Source organism: Leptodactylus fuscus, chromosome 5 (assembly GCF_031893055.1).
Source record: "Leptodactylus fuscus isolate aLepFus1 chromosome 5, aLepFus1.hap2, whole genome shotgun sequence".
Classification (NCBI taxonomy): domain Eukaryota; kingdom Metazoa; phylum Chordata; class Amphibia; order Anura; family Leptodactylidae; genus Leptodactylus; species Leptodactylus fuscus.
The window spans coordinates 88118220-88132828 of NC_134269.1; the positions used below are offsets into that span (position 1 = coordinate 88118220).

The window sequence follows — 14609 nt, forward strand, 5'->3', positions numbered from 1 at the left end:
TTCTATTTACTTTAATGGATAAAAAACAGTCCATGGTCATATGATGTACAGTCCATGGTCATATGATGTACAGTCCATGGTCATGTGATGGACACACAGGTGCACAGCTCATTACAAGCCAGACTTCTAATTACTATGCTGTGACTGTAATGAGTTGTGCACTTGTGTGTCCATCACAGGACTATGGACTGATTTTTATACACTGGGAGTAAGCAGAACGAATGACAAGAAGCAGAGAGCTGCGAGGAATTGATACAGAAAGTAAATTGAGAATCTGTATAATTTTTTATTTTGCAAACAATAATATTTGTCTCTCAATATTGGTCTAAAGGTGGCCAACCCCTTTAAGAGTGACATGTCCATACATGACTTTAAGAAATTCAAAGTGACTTGGTACATTGGAGGGTTAATAACATTTCGTTCTTTCATCTCGCACTCTCGGCTAATTTCTTTTTCAGTCAGTATAATAAATAAAGATTCCAACCCAAACATCGACATGAGATTGTCTGGGACTCTGAAAGTTGAGATGATATTAATGATCCTCAAGAAGTCACTTTATCATCATACGTGTCCAAAAGCCAAATTATCATGACAGTGGTAGACTTTTAATGTTGAATCTTCTTCATCTTCCTCAACGGAATTAAAAAATAACTTTAATTTTTCAGGAATACACCAATTTAAAACAATTAATGCTATTCCAATAACAAGGCAAAGAAGACCTGAAATGCAAAATAGGACACAAAAATACATAAATAATATATCTATCATACTGCTAGTGTGTTTATCACTGATTTGTCACATGAAATATTTACATTACTGCTCAGTAAAAGTTACACATCCTTACAAAAGTTAACAAACCCAGCCTTCTAATTCCCTAATAATTTCACAGTATCCCTTTAACCCTTAAATTTCTCTTTAGCTCCCCTTTAACCTCAGTGTTGGACACCTTCCTTTACCCCTCCAAAAAACTCCACTAGCTACAATGAGTCTGCAGTTTATCTATTTATCTATAATGGTTTAGCCATTCTTTTAAAGCATAACTAAACTTTAACACAACGTTTGATTTTCTGGCAGTATTTGGGTCATTAATAACTTTTGTAATATACTTTATTAACAAGTTTTGGATCCTTTCTGTGAAATCCTGCATATTTTCACACATTCTTTAGCATCTGTATTAACCCCTTCCCGCCGATGCCATTTTTTAATTTTCATTTTTGACTCCCCTTCTTCTAAACCCCATAACTTTTTTATTTCTCAGCTCCCAGAGCCATATGAGGTCTTTCATTTTTCTTCATACCACCATTAATTATATTTATACGTCCGTGTACGGGGATGCATAGGACGTCTTTTTTTGCAGGGCTGGGTGTACTTTTTAGTTCTACCATTTTCGGGAAATGCTATTGCTTTGATCACTTTTTTTACTTTTTTCAAATTTTTATTAGAATCAAAACAGTGAAAAAACGGCGGTTTGGCACTTTTGACTATTTTTCCCGCTACGGCGTTTACCGTACAGGAAAAGTATTTTTATAGATTTGAAGAGCGGGCGATTTCAGACACAGGGATACCTAACATGTATGTGTTTCACAGTATTTAACTACTTTTATATGTGTTCTAGGGAATGGAGGGTGATTTGAATTTTTAATACTTTTTAAAAAATGTTTTTTGCATTTATTAGACACCCTAGGAATCTTGAACCCCAGGGGGTCTGATCACTAATGCAATGCATTACAATGCTAATGCATTGCAATGCATTGCAAAATACCGGCACTTCTATTTCAGGCTATAAATAGATAAACCCAGGAAAATGTAGTTATATCCATGTTTTCATATATATAATGTAACTGTAACCCACCTGTAGCCAAGCTCAGCCAGAAAGAACCCCCAAAGGTGGTTTTCAGAGGTTCAGAACCAAACTGTATATTACAGAATGATACATTCCTCACTGTGGAGAAAGAAATCAGTGAGAAGAGGATAAAAGCCCCCGTCACAAGGATCATATAAGCTCCATATATGAACACTGAGGTGGAGAAAAGAATATTGCAGATAATCCAGGAGCAGAACGCCACCCTATAAAACAAAATATAACATTGTTGGCATTATTATAGTAATATGTTAACATTGGGGATGAAAAACGTTGTTAATGTGACTTATTCTTTCCTTTGTACATTCAATTTTCTGTGCTTCGGACTTAAGTATAGTTGAGCTATAAAATCTTTCTAAACTAATTATTTCTAATTTATAAAGTGATACAAAATATTGTATATGTATTTGCTGATAAATTTATAAATACCTTACAGACCTTGATAACATAATTTTCATATATATAGTAAATTTGCTGGATTCTGCAATTTATTAGACAAATGACACAATAGAAATGTAGCAAACTTGACAAATTTGTGTTAACACTGTCACAGAATCTTATCTTGACTTTTTAATGGTTTTTGAATGTGTTTTGTGTTCTGTGATAAGATATCCCATTGTATCAGTATCAAGTTAAACCTTGCTGTATTTGTATACTTAGTGTCATCTGGCTTAAAAGGAGAGCAGACGTGACCCTGTAGTTTGTTACCTTTACATAGGGCAGAATATTTAGCTGACAGATCCACTTTAATATTGATGATTATTAAAAGGAGCCCAACAAATCAACCCAGCCAAACCAGATAGAATAAGGGGTACCTGAAATTGTGTTTTCGTCTCAGTGAATTGATGCCTCCGTTATAAGATATTTCTTCAATTCAATAGGGGAAAATACTGTTTAACTCAGGTCACCCTGACCTGTCTATCTGCTGGGCTGGGTTCTGGTGACTCCCTTTAATATTTACTAAGTAGGTGTTATCCTTTCTACTGTGTCACTGGGTATAATTTGGAGCAGTATGCTGTACTGTGTATTTATGTCTGTCATCAATGCATTGATATGAATATTCATAAGGGTGTTTTCATGTAGCATAAAGTTTAATGGCAGAAAGATTTCCTACATCCATTGGGATGGGATTGGATTTCAGCTAACAGAAAATGAAGGATCTGTCTCCCATTTAAGATTAATGGGAGGTGGAATTTTGTATAGCGATATTATAGACAATGATGTCTCAATGTCCAGATAATTACCTAGTGATGTCATAGCACAGCAAAATGTACATAGTGATGTCACAGTACAAAACCTATTATGTTAGTAAGTATAAGCATATTACACACAGTGATATCACAACACATTGATGTCATGTTAATGGAATAAAACACACAGAAGTGTCAAGGCATGAGGATAATGCAGTGTCATGTCACGGATTACTGACTGTATCTCACTGCTGTGTAAGAATAGGCCCCAATAGTTGTTGGATACAGCAGCTTTTACCTACTATCCTGATGGTTATGGCCATGGGGTCTTCCTATTTGGAATGTTCTATCAGTTTCCTGAACAGGTTAACAGCTCATTGGTCATGTAACCTCCTATTTACACCGGTACAACCATTAATGTGATTTGTCAAAGCTATCACTTAAAGGGGCTCTATCAGCAAAATCATGCTGATAGAGCCCCACATATGCGTGAATAGCCTTTAAAAAGGCTATTCAGGCACCGTAAATGTTATATTAAACTACCCCCCGGTTTTAAATTAATAACCTAAAAAAGAATGTGCTCTACTTACGGATCGTGCAACCTGGGCGGGCATTCAGGGTGTGTCTTCATCTTCGTCCACGCCTCTTCTTCCTCCGATGTCCTCCGGTCCCGTCCTCCTCCGGCACTCGCAAATGGACACTGATATAAAAAAAAATAGCCTGGGCACATGCGCAGTAGCATGCGGCTTCTACTACGGCTACTGCGCAAGCGCCCAGGCTATTTTCTTTTTTATCAATGTCCGTTCGCGAGCGCCGGAGGAAGACGGGACCGGAGGACATCGGAGGAAGAAGAGGCGTGGACGAAGATGAAGACACACCCTGAATGCCCGCCCAGCATGCACGTTCGGTAAGTAGAGCACATTCTTTTTTAAGTTATTATTTTAAAACGGGGGGGAGGGTAGTTTAATTTAACTTTACCGATGCCTGAATAGCCTTTTTAAAGGCTATTCACGCATATGTGGGGCTCTATCAGCATGATTTTGCTGATAGAGCCCCTTTAAGCCTCAACATTCATATTGGGAAAGAACATGAATACTGTGAAACCAGAAATCCTATTAAATATTTGGTGCAATAACCTCCTATATATGATACTACTACTATGACTCCAGGTCATTTGTTCATTCTCACCTAAAGTAAAGTTCTCGTAGTGAGGGTTCCACTATTGAAAGTGTTGCATAAATAAAATAATAACACAATCCGATATTGTATTGCAGATTTTACTTACCACATGCAAGCTGTTGCATAGTGACCGGATATCCTATATTGGTTAAATATCCCACATGCGTTATACTGGCTGAATTTCTCTGCCACGTATAGAATGGGGTTAGGGAGTCCTCTTCTCAGACCATCATTATAATATTCATTAAAATTTGATCCAAAACTCCAGAGAAATTGTTCATTGTAGTCAATTGTTTCACTCATTTGATGAATGGGAACACCTTTTGGAAATATTATTAAATACTGTATTTTAGAAAATATAGAAATTTAGGAATATAGCCATGGTTGAGAAATACATATAGCTAAAAATGAGCTTAAGCCTACAGCTCCATGTTAAAGAAACTCAGCGGTTTTCGTGGCCTATTTTGCTGTTTATTTTGAGTAAATATTAGGGGTGGGTTTAACAGAAGAAAAACATCTAGGAGTTTCCTTTATATTTTCCATCCCTTTTTAAGCTCCTGACTTTGGGTCAAACAGATGCAGCAAAACCGCTTTTCCCCATTTCCGAAACATGGGGCCTCAGCCTACATATTTATTTAACCATTTACATAGCAGGATATACAGACTAGGCCTAGGTCATGTGGGGATGCCTTACGCAGATTGAATTCAGCAGCTGTTTCAACTCCTCCACAAAAAGACCCCTTACACAACTTTGTATATTAATATTTTTAAGTAAGTATATGGCAATGCATAGAAATTAAAGTGTTTTATAAAATATTTGAAGCGTATTAAAGGAAGTCTTTCGGCAAGAATTTCATTGTAGACCTAATGACAGTAGCTTATAGCGGTGATTGTATAAAATCGTATTATGTAGAAATCTACAGGAAACTGAAATTTGATTTATAACCAATTTAGTAGTAACAGACTCTTTAAAAGATAACAAAAACAATGTAAATTTGGTACCGTTATGATCATACTGAGCCAAAGATGTTATTAGCATGTAATTTTTGAAGCACAGCAGACACCATAAAAACAAAACTCCATTGGGAACTACAATTTGTCAAGTGAAAAACAGGTACACTTATATTGTGTCTCTTTTAAGGTGGAGAGAATTTTTTTTTTTTTAATCTAAAGCCGAAAATCAGTTTTGAAAAAGGTTTTTATTAAACATTTTGGACAATTTTGCCTTCTATGTATTTCAGTCTGGTCATAAATCAGCTTAAAAGATCATTCAGGAGAAGAATGAAAGGGGCTGGGGATAAAAACAAAAGTTGCCCTTAACCTTTAAATGTTCTATTTGTACCCAGTATGTTTCCTTCCTATATTTTTTTTGGCAGGGACAGTGCCCCTCTTGTCCATGGCTGTGTGTGGTTTTGAAGCTCAGTAAATTTACGAGGGTTTTGTTACATTAGTCACATGTAGAGATGAGCGAGTACTGTTCGGATCAGCCGATCCAAACAGCACGCTCCATAGAAATGAATGGATGCACCTGGTACTTCCGCTTTGACGGCGGCCGGCCGCTTAACCCCCCGTGTGCCGGCTACGTCCATTCATTTCTATGCGAGCGTGCTGTTCGGATCGGCTGATCCGAACAGTACTCGCTCATCTCTAGTCACATGCCATAGTCAAAAGTAGCACTGTTTCTACAAAAAAGCAGACCCTTTTTTCTAATGCCAAGACCCCACGTAGCAAAGCACGGCCAAAAAATGCTGCAGAAAAAACTACGGCGGAAATGCATTGCTTCTTTCATTTCAATTTTGCTGAGTTTCCTCTGTGGCCTCCATTATACTTATACCGAAACCCTAGCATTTCCACAGGTATAATTGGCATGCTTCACAAGTGTTTGAAAACACAGCTTTTCCGCCGCAGATTTTTTTTTTCTGTAATGTGTGATTAGACACTTTTTACTTTTATGTTAATAAAATATCAATAGCTGTCTTACCTTTTAAGGTTATATTAACCCCATTAAGGCCAATATGTATTCCAATTTCTGCATTCACCACATCATTGCTGAATGATTTATATGTAGTTACAGCATTGATCGATCCAACCTCCCAATCAGAAGTAAAGTTTACAACTAGGGAAAAAAGTTGAGATTTTATAGTCTAAATCTTTGTATATGATGAATCCAGAATTCCTAAATAAAAATTCTTATAAATAAATAGATTACCATTTATAATAATACCATTGGCAACCCCAAAACACTTGCCACATAATATTCATTTACCGTTTGGAATTGGTTGACAAGCATTTGCACTAAAATTATTAGTTTCAGTAATGCTTCGTTCACACTTGTGCCCAGTGTCTGGTGTGTGCATTCCGCCAAGTTTCCGTCTTCAGCCCTGGCGAAACTGGACAGGGGATGGAAACCCGGCAGTCATCTTTAAAACTCATTCACTTGAATGGGTTTGTAAAAGTGACCACTCGTGTGCATCTTCTTCCTGTCCGCAGGAAAAGCATTTTTTTTTATGTTAGCCAGATACAAAGTCGGACATGCAGGACTTTGTGTCCGGCTAAAAAAAAAAAAAGGTTTCCCCACGGACAGGCCGTAGGCGGACACCGGCATTCTCCTTTACAAACCCAATCAAGTGAATGGGTTTTAAAGCTGACTGCCGGGTTTCCATCCCCTGTCCATTTTTGCCGGGGCTGAACACGGAAACTTGGCGGAATGTACACCAGACATCGGGCGCAAGTGTGAACCGCCCTAAATTATTAAAGTTTTACATTGGTCAGAATATGTGATTAATTGATGTAATTGATGGCATGTAAAGTAATAACCTAATAAGTCATTATTTTATAATATAAGAGAAGTTGTTCAGAATAAGATAATTTGTTTCTATTTTTCAAAAACTGTACATCCCTTGCCAATGGATTGGGTCGGGTATTGTGGTTCGATTTCATTAAAGTCATTAGGGCAATAACAAATGTACACACTGTCCCGATAATGTGACCCACTGTCAGAAGGGCATTTCTCATAGCTCAGCATCATCGCTAGGAGGTGAGGAACAACCCCTCTGACAGTACAAAATATGTTAGAGTACAGTCAGAGGGGGTGTTTCTCACAGCAATGACGCTTGGCTGTAAAACCCGCCCTTCTGACAGTGGGGAGATATCAGCGCTGAAATTAATGGTACTGATATCTCCACCACCCGGGCACATACTGGGAATTTTAGCGCTATATAAAACCACATATTCATGAAAAGTTCTCTTAAAGGCACTCTACATATGACTGTAGATGTTCTAGATCATTATATGGCTGCTATTTCTGTTCCAGCTGTATCCCAAACTAACAACATCATAGGGATCTATAAAGTTTTAAGTTTGGGTCATTAGCTCAGAAAATGCTTTAGGACTTGTAGCACTTTGTAGAAAATCTGGAAGAATTATATATTTGTGCAGGAAGTCTGATTAATCCCTTGAAAGGGGCATTCCTGTTTTTCATTTATAATATACATGTATTTAAAATTCTGCTCATATTCCTTTCTTTTGTTGACCCCCCTATGTGCACAGTAGAATTGGATAGCCCATTAAATGCATCCATGGGCAAATTGAATAGAACCACATATGGCATCAGTCATGTGAACCCCTAACACATCATGTGAACCCTTGGTATTCAGTTCACAATTGAGTTGCTTGACATGCATGTGCTGAGAGAGCATGCATGACATATCCATAGGTTAACTAAATGAGAATAATGGTGGAAATTGATTCATAACATGGCTTCCTGTCTCTAGGCAATTCATAACATGACTCTCTATTTCAAGGCCTTACCATGTTTTTCTTTAGATAGAAGCTGTTACATCGGTATAAAATTGAAATTTGAAATACATGTATATTAGAAAATTGTATGTCCAATTTTATAAACAAACAAATGAAATTAGAATACTCCTTTAAGAAATACACCCTCCCTTGGCTAGAGATATGGAAAATTCCATCAACACTGCTTGGATCTTCAAACAGCTTTATTCATTCCATATTAAAAAGTTCTAAGCTGTGAGAGGTACCAGTCCCATTCCTACAGTTTTTGTGTGAATATCAAACTTCCAGAGGGTCTTTCTTTCTCATTAAATGCAAATTGTATATGTTTATTGGCAGAGCCACCTTCAGAAGATTATTTGGATTGTGTGTGAATGTGACATAGCGACATGGGTTCAGTGTAGACCTGGTGTAGTTTTACCTACTGAATTCAGAGGCTAAAATTAAAATCCAATGAGTCTCCCACAGGATTAATGGACCTGTGGTGGTTCTGAAGGATTATCTCTCTGCTTTCCAGCTCCCCCATGTTATCCCTGGATATTTTTCTATGAAATGTCAGGAGTCACATAATGGTGAAACAGAATTGTAATATTGCACATAACACTAAGGGCTAGTTCACAAGGGCACAGAGGGGGTGAGTTGTCCACGTCATAATCCGCCCCCTCACAATGGCGGTCTATGTAGACCACTAGCGTTCTTTTTTCCGCTAGCGGAAAAAAGAAACAAGCTGCCCTTTCTTCAGGCAGAATCTGCGGCTGAATCAGCCGTGGCGTCCGAGTCACGGCAGCACACTCCGGACTAGGCCCATTCATTTCGGCCTAATCTGGAGTGAACAGCCGCGACGGGATGCAGTGCACTGCACCGGCATCCCATCACGGCAGCTCCGACGGAATATGCACACACGGATTTGCGTGTGAAGTAACAGAAGACTGGAGAAACAAAAACATCTCAAACTGAACCAACCTTTCTGGCCATGTATAATGCCATAAACATGTTATAAAATGACACTGGCTTTGTATCAAGATGGAAGTCTTTGGTATTGGTGTCAAAGTGAAGGATGCCGAAAACAAGTACTTACCGACTGTAACAACTCCAATAAATAGGCTTATTATAACTCTGCACGTCCACGACAGTCTCTGTGATAAAATAAGTAAAAGAATCTTATCATCTCTTTATGGTCTATATAAAAAGCATATTGAAGACTGAAGTAGTGCCATACCATATCGAAACTCTATGCTAAAGTCATTTGAGTCATAAAATCAAAATAAGAGGATATATAATCCATTGTGTAAGACAAGCTTCTGTATCCTAACATGATGCTCGATATACCAAGAAAGACGCAAACATTTAATTTTACAAATAAATTCTCCATTTTACATGGAAATCAGAATGTTTGACCTATAAATGAAATGATGATAACTTAGAAGAGCTTTCATTCAGCTGAAATGTAATTGGGACGTTCACATGACCATCCAAATATATTGTCTTAAATGGAGAGGTCCTTTCTAGGGGTCCGCTCTGTAAACTAGCTCTGTGAGTCATGTCATGTGCATGAAGGGAAAATAAGGACCCTGGTTATAAATTCTGATTGCCAGGGATTGTCTTGGGGTTGTTCAAGACTGTTTCCTTTAAAAGGGGTTCTCTAAACCAGCACATTTCCTGACCACATTTTCATGTTTTGTGTTCATTTTAGAAAATACTGTAATATGGGGCAGATCCTGGAAAAATCCTGGACAAAAAAAGTTTTATAAGACTGGCTTTTTCCCTAGTATTGTCTATTAATAAATAAGACACCAGAAAGACCCCATTGTAGTCAACAGGACCCCTTATCATCTGTTGCCGTCCTTCATTTCAAGAACAAAAACTATAAATCATCAAATATACACTCACCGGCCACTTTATTAGGTACACCTGTCCAACTGCTCATTAACACTTAATTTCTAATCAGCCAATCACATGGCGGCAACTCAGTGCATTTAGGCATGTAGACATGGTCAAGACAATCTCCTGCAGTTCAAACCGAGCATCAGTATGGGGAAGAAAGGTGATTTGAGTGCCTTTGAACGTAGCATGGTTGTTGGTGCCAGAAGGGCTGGTCTGAGTATTTCAGAAACTGCTGATCTACTGGGATTTTCACGCACAACCATCTCTAGGGTTTACAGAGAATGGTCCGAAAAAGAAAAAACATCCAGTGAGCGGCAGTTCTGTGGGCGGAAATGCGTTGTTGATGCCAGAGGTCAGAGGAGAATGGCCAGACTGGTTCGAGCTGATAGAAAGGCAACAGTGACTCAAATAGCCACCCGTTACAACCAAGGTAGCCAGAAGAGCATCTCTGAACGCACAGTACGTCGAACTTTGAGGCAGATGGGCTACAGCAGCAGAAGACCACACCGGGTGCCACTCCTTTCAGCTAAGAACAGGAAACTGAGGCTACAATTTGCACAAGCTCATCGAAATTGGACAATTGAAGATTGGAAAAACGTTGCCTGGTCTGATGAGTCTCGATTTCTGCTGCGACATTCGGATGGTAGGGTCAGAATTTGGCGTCAACAACATGAAAGCATGGATCCATCCTGCCTTGTATCAACGGTTCAGGCTGGTGGTGGTGGTGTCATGGTGTGGGGAATATTTTCTTGGCACTCTTTGGGCCCCTTGGTACCAATTGAGCATCGTTGCAATGCCAAAGCCTACCTGAGTACTGTTGCTGACCATGTCCATCCCTTTATGACCACAATGTACCCAACATCTGATGGCTACTTTCAGCAGGATAATGCGCCATGTCATAAAGCTGGAATCATCTCAGACTGGTTTCTTGAACATGACAATGAGTTCACTGTACTCCAATGGCCTCCACAGTCACCAGATCTCAATCCAATAGAGCATCTTTGGGATGTGGTGGAACGGGAGATTCGCATCATGGATGTGCAGCCGACAAATCTGCGGCAACTGTCATGTCAATATGGACCAAAATCTCTGAGGAATGCTTCCAGCACCTTGTTGAATCTATGCCACGAAGAATTGAGGCAGTTCTGAAGGCAAAAGGGGGTCCAACCCATTACTAGCATGGTGTACCTAATAAAGTGGCCGGTGAGTGTATATCCGAAAGTACAAAATATTTTATTGATAAGGAACTACAATAAGTAACAGCATGGTTAAAAAACGAGACATGGTCAAGGTGTACAGAAAATAGGCCTGGTTCACATCTGCGTTCGGTATTCAGTTTGGGGAGTTCGCATGGGGACCCTCCCCAAACGGAGTACCGAACACATTGGAAAGTGGTGTGCAGCCAAAGCACATGGACCCCATATACTGTAATGGGGTCCGTGTGCTTTCTGCGTGGTCTCCGCACAAGTCATGTGGACAAGAAAGTAGATCGTGAAGTACTTTTCTGTCTGCATGTTCCATGCAGATAACACGCAGAAAGCACCCGGACCCCGTTATAGTCTATGGGGTCTGTGTGCTTTTACTGCACACTGCTTGCCAATGCATTCCGTAGTTCATTCTGGGGGGTTCCCACGCGGACTCTCCAAACGGATCACTGAATGCAGATGTGAACCAAGCCATAGGATCCCAATTCAGGGCACACAAACTGGGGATAGCTATAGTATATATAAATATCTAGTTAACACATAATAGTGCTGACTACAAGACATGTAAATCCTAAATAGCATAAAGATATATGTAATGCAAGGTCTCTATATAGAGCAAAGGCAATCTCCATAGACCCCAGTACCTCGGCAGTATAACAAGGGATGTATCTCTATATATAGTCACCCAAAACAAACTGGTCAGGAACCAATGCAGGAATACATACCAGTAGTCCTTACGGATATTGAGTATCGATCACCAGGAATTGATACCTGATGTAGAAGAATCCGCCTTTTTAACCACACCATTACTTAATGTAGTTACTCAACAGTAAAATATTTTGTACTTTCTGATATATATTTGATGATTTATGGTTTTTGTTCCTTGGCCAATTTAGATAGGTAGGGAGACAGACAGAATCGACAGATAGTGAAAATAACTTACTGCTTTGCCTCTTATTCCTGGGATGATGACGATAAAAGCTAAAGCAAACACCAAAAACACAATGATGACAATAATAATCTCCGTGCTAAAGACCCATTTCTTCCGTTCGTGTGGATAAAATGGAAACACTCCATCATAAAAAGTCATATCTTTTCAAATGATGAATTTCTACCTAAAGAGAATTACAACATATTTTATAGCTGTGTTATATCCTATTCCTATAAATTATCTGCTAAATTGCTTTAAGCTCAACATAAATGTAATAAATTGCTATAAACTCACATCATAAACTTGAGTCTTGTATCATTCTAATAACATTCTGGGAGTGTCATGTATGAGGTCAGAGACCTCTAAGGTGCTGGCATCCGATAATGAAACGCCTGCCTTCTTTACACAATTGTTTTCTGATTTTGAACATGTATTTGAGCTCAAAATTTTAAATGATACCTTACCAATTCCCATCTATCCCACAAGTCAATCTTGTTTCTATATAAGTACTGACATGCCCACCACAGCAACGTGTTGGGCGACTTCTTGGGCCAGTCATTGACCACACAACAGAGTTTTCTATAAGCAAAATAACGGGACTGCATAGGTGATTTGCCATAGTGATCACCAGTAATGTCATCACTAAGAAGGCCATGGTCAGGGGACAATCATACACATTAGGGAGAGTGTGTGCCTACATAGGCAGTACGGAGACTTACAAGTCATTCCTGCTCCGCTAGGGATTCTGGGTAAAAAATATGCAAATCTATTTTCCAGGATGTAATTAGGAGAACAGTGCACTCTGTACGCCACCCTATAGAGGGCAGCATCCTTAACATCATGAATGACTCAGTTATAGTGCACTGTTCTCCTAATTACATCCTGGAGAATAGATTTGCATATTTTTTTACTAAGAATGCCATGTAAGTGTTTATTGGTCATCAAAGTGGTGGGGATGCACAAGAGGACTTTTTTCTCTGTGGCATTCAGTTTCAAAATAGCGGATACCAGTGGACCACATTATAGTCAAAGGAGTCCGCCAGTCTCCGTGTGTAACCATTGTCATAAGCATAAGAATAAAAAATCCTAGTAGAGTTTTAGATTTTTTATTCTTATGTATGATCTGGGTTGGGACTCTATCCTGTAGATTTACCTGGGTGCCGGTCACACCCTTATTTACGTTGTCATAAGCAGTCTCTCTCTCCATCATTCAGGTCCCTTGATGTACCCAAATGATAGAGAGCCTTGTTACTAGTGTGAAGATCATGTGGGATGTGGGAAGGATGTGACAATAGGATCCGAATCTCTAATGCAAATAAATAAAGGATTCCACATCCAAAGTTGTCAAGGAGTTGGTGTTTTATTGCAATGTGATAGTATTCCAGTACAAAGTAAAAAGGGACATTTCACCTATTTCTTGACGAAAAGGTGCTTTTTCCCCTATACACTGGCCTTGAGTGCAGTTTTCTCCTGGAGCGCCCTATATATCCAAGACTCTGCTTGCCATTCCTGTTTCTCTGGTGTTACTTCTGACTTAAAATTTCCTCTAGAGTCTATTGAGTCAGCTGAAGGCTTAAATAGCTGAAATGTCACTCTTTACTCTGCATGGAAATACTATCACCTTGCAATAAAACACCAACACCAATATGGAATCCTTTATTTGTCACTGGTGTGAACCTAGTGACAGAAATGAAATATTTTAATAAGGTCCTAAATAATAAATATAAGACCTGGACATTATAGATCCACAAATTGAAAAATTATAAAATGAAAACAAAAAAAAGAAAAACCTCATATAACCACATTAAAGTGAAGAAGATACTGGATGGATACTACAATATGAAAAAAAACTGAGAGGTTTCAAAGTTTTGTAGTTAGTAGGGGTTTACTATGATACTATGAGATTGTTAGCTCAATGTGTAAGAATCTGTTTGCAGTGATGTGGAACTTTATCTATTGATGAAATATTGTTACCAAGTTCTCATACTGTAATATTGTTATTATTACTATTGCTAATATTACTACTATTATTTACATTATTTACTACTATTATTATACATTATTTATTAATATTTATTGTTAATACTACTAAAAATATTATTATTATTATTATTATTATTAATATTATTATTATTATTATTATTATTATTATTATCTCAATTAACATTGTAATGTTGATATTATGTTTTGCCTTTTTCGACTTTTTGCACGAAAGTAAATTTTATTAATAATCCCCTGCACCACTTAATAGACAGTAAAAAAATCTTTACCTACAAGTGGTCATTTCAATATCTTGAAGAAAAATGTATAGAATAAATAAAATATACCTAAAGAAATGAATAGACTGACCTTAAATGTACGTATCTTGGGAGCTCTGTAAGTATGTCAGGTCCAGTAGGTTTAGAAGAGTTGAAGGAATTTTAAGAGGCTGGCCCTTTTTATACTGCGATTCCAATAAAGAAATGGAGGAGAGAACCTTGAGAGACAAGTTACTAAGCGGTATATAATGTCAGTGTGTTATCTCTTGTGTTCTAACAATAGAAGACATTATTCAAATAAGGCAG

General features: G+C 38.2%; 1 protein-coding gene across 1 annotated transcript; it reads right to left on the bottom strand.

Annotated features, from left to right (window-relative positions):
• Window positions 1-561: 561 nt before the first annotated feature.
• DUOXA2 (dual oxidase maturation factor 2) lies at window positions 562-14484 on the bottom strand. Its single transcript, XM_075273735.1, has 7 exons — window positions 14395-14484; window positions 12058-12229; window positions 9104-9161; window positions 6212-6346; window positions 4337-4550; window positions 1853-2067; window positions 562-719 (listed from the first exon to the last, which is right to left on the bottom strand). Exons 2-7 carry the CDS (start codon window positions 12202-12204, stop codon window positions 562-564), a joined length of 927 nt encoding a protein of 308 aa, XP_075129836.1. The 5' UTR covers window positions 12205-12229; window positions 14395-14484.
• Between the last annotated feature and the right edge of the window lie 125 nt (window positions 14485-14609).

Excerpts from the sequence above, each read along its gene's own strand:
- DUOXA2 (XM_075273735.1), bottom strand. The coding sequence starts at position 12,204 with ATGACTTTTTATGATGGAGTGTTTCCATTTTATCCACACGAACGGAAG. Across the intron at positions 2,068-4,336 it reads TATGCAACAGCTTGCATGTG|GGTGGCGTTCTGCTCCTGGA; the intron begins GTAAGTAAAATC and ends TTTGTTTTATAG. Across the intron at positions 720-1,852 it reads CTGGCTGAGCTTGGCTACAG|GTCTTCTTTGCCTTGTTATT; the intron begins GTGGGTTACAGT and ends TTTGCATTTCAG.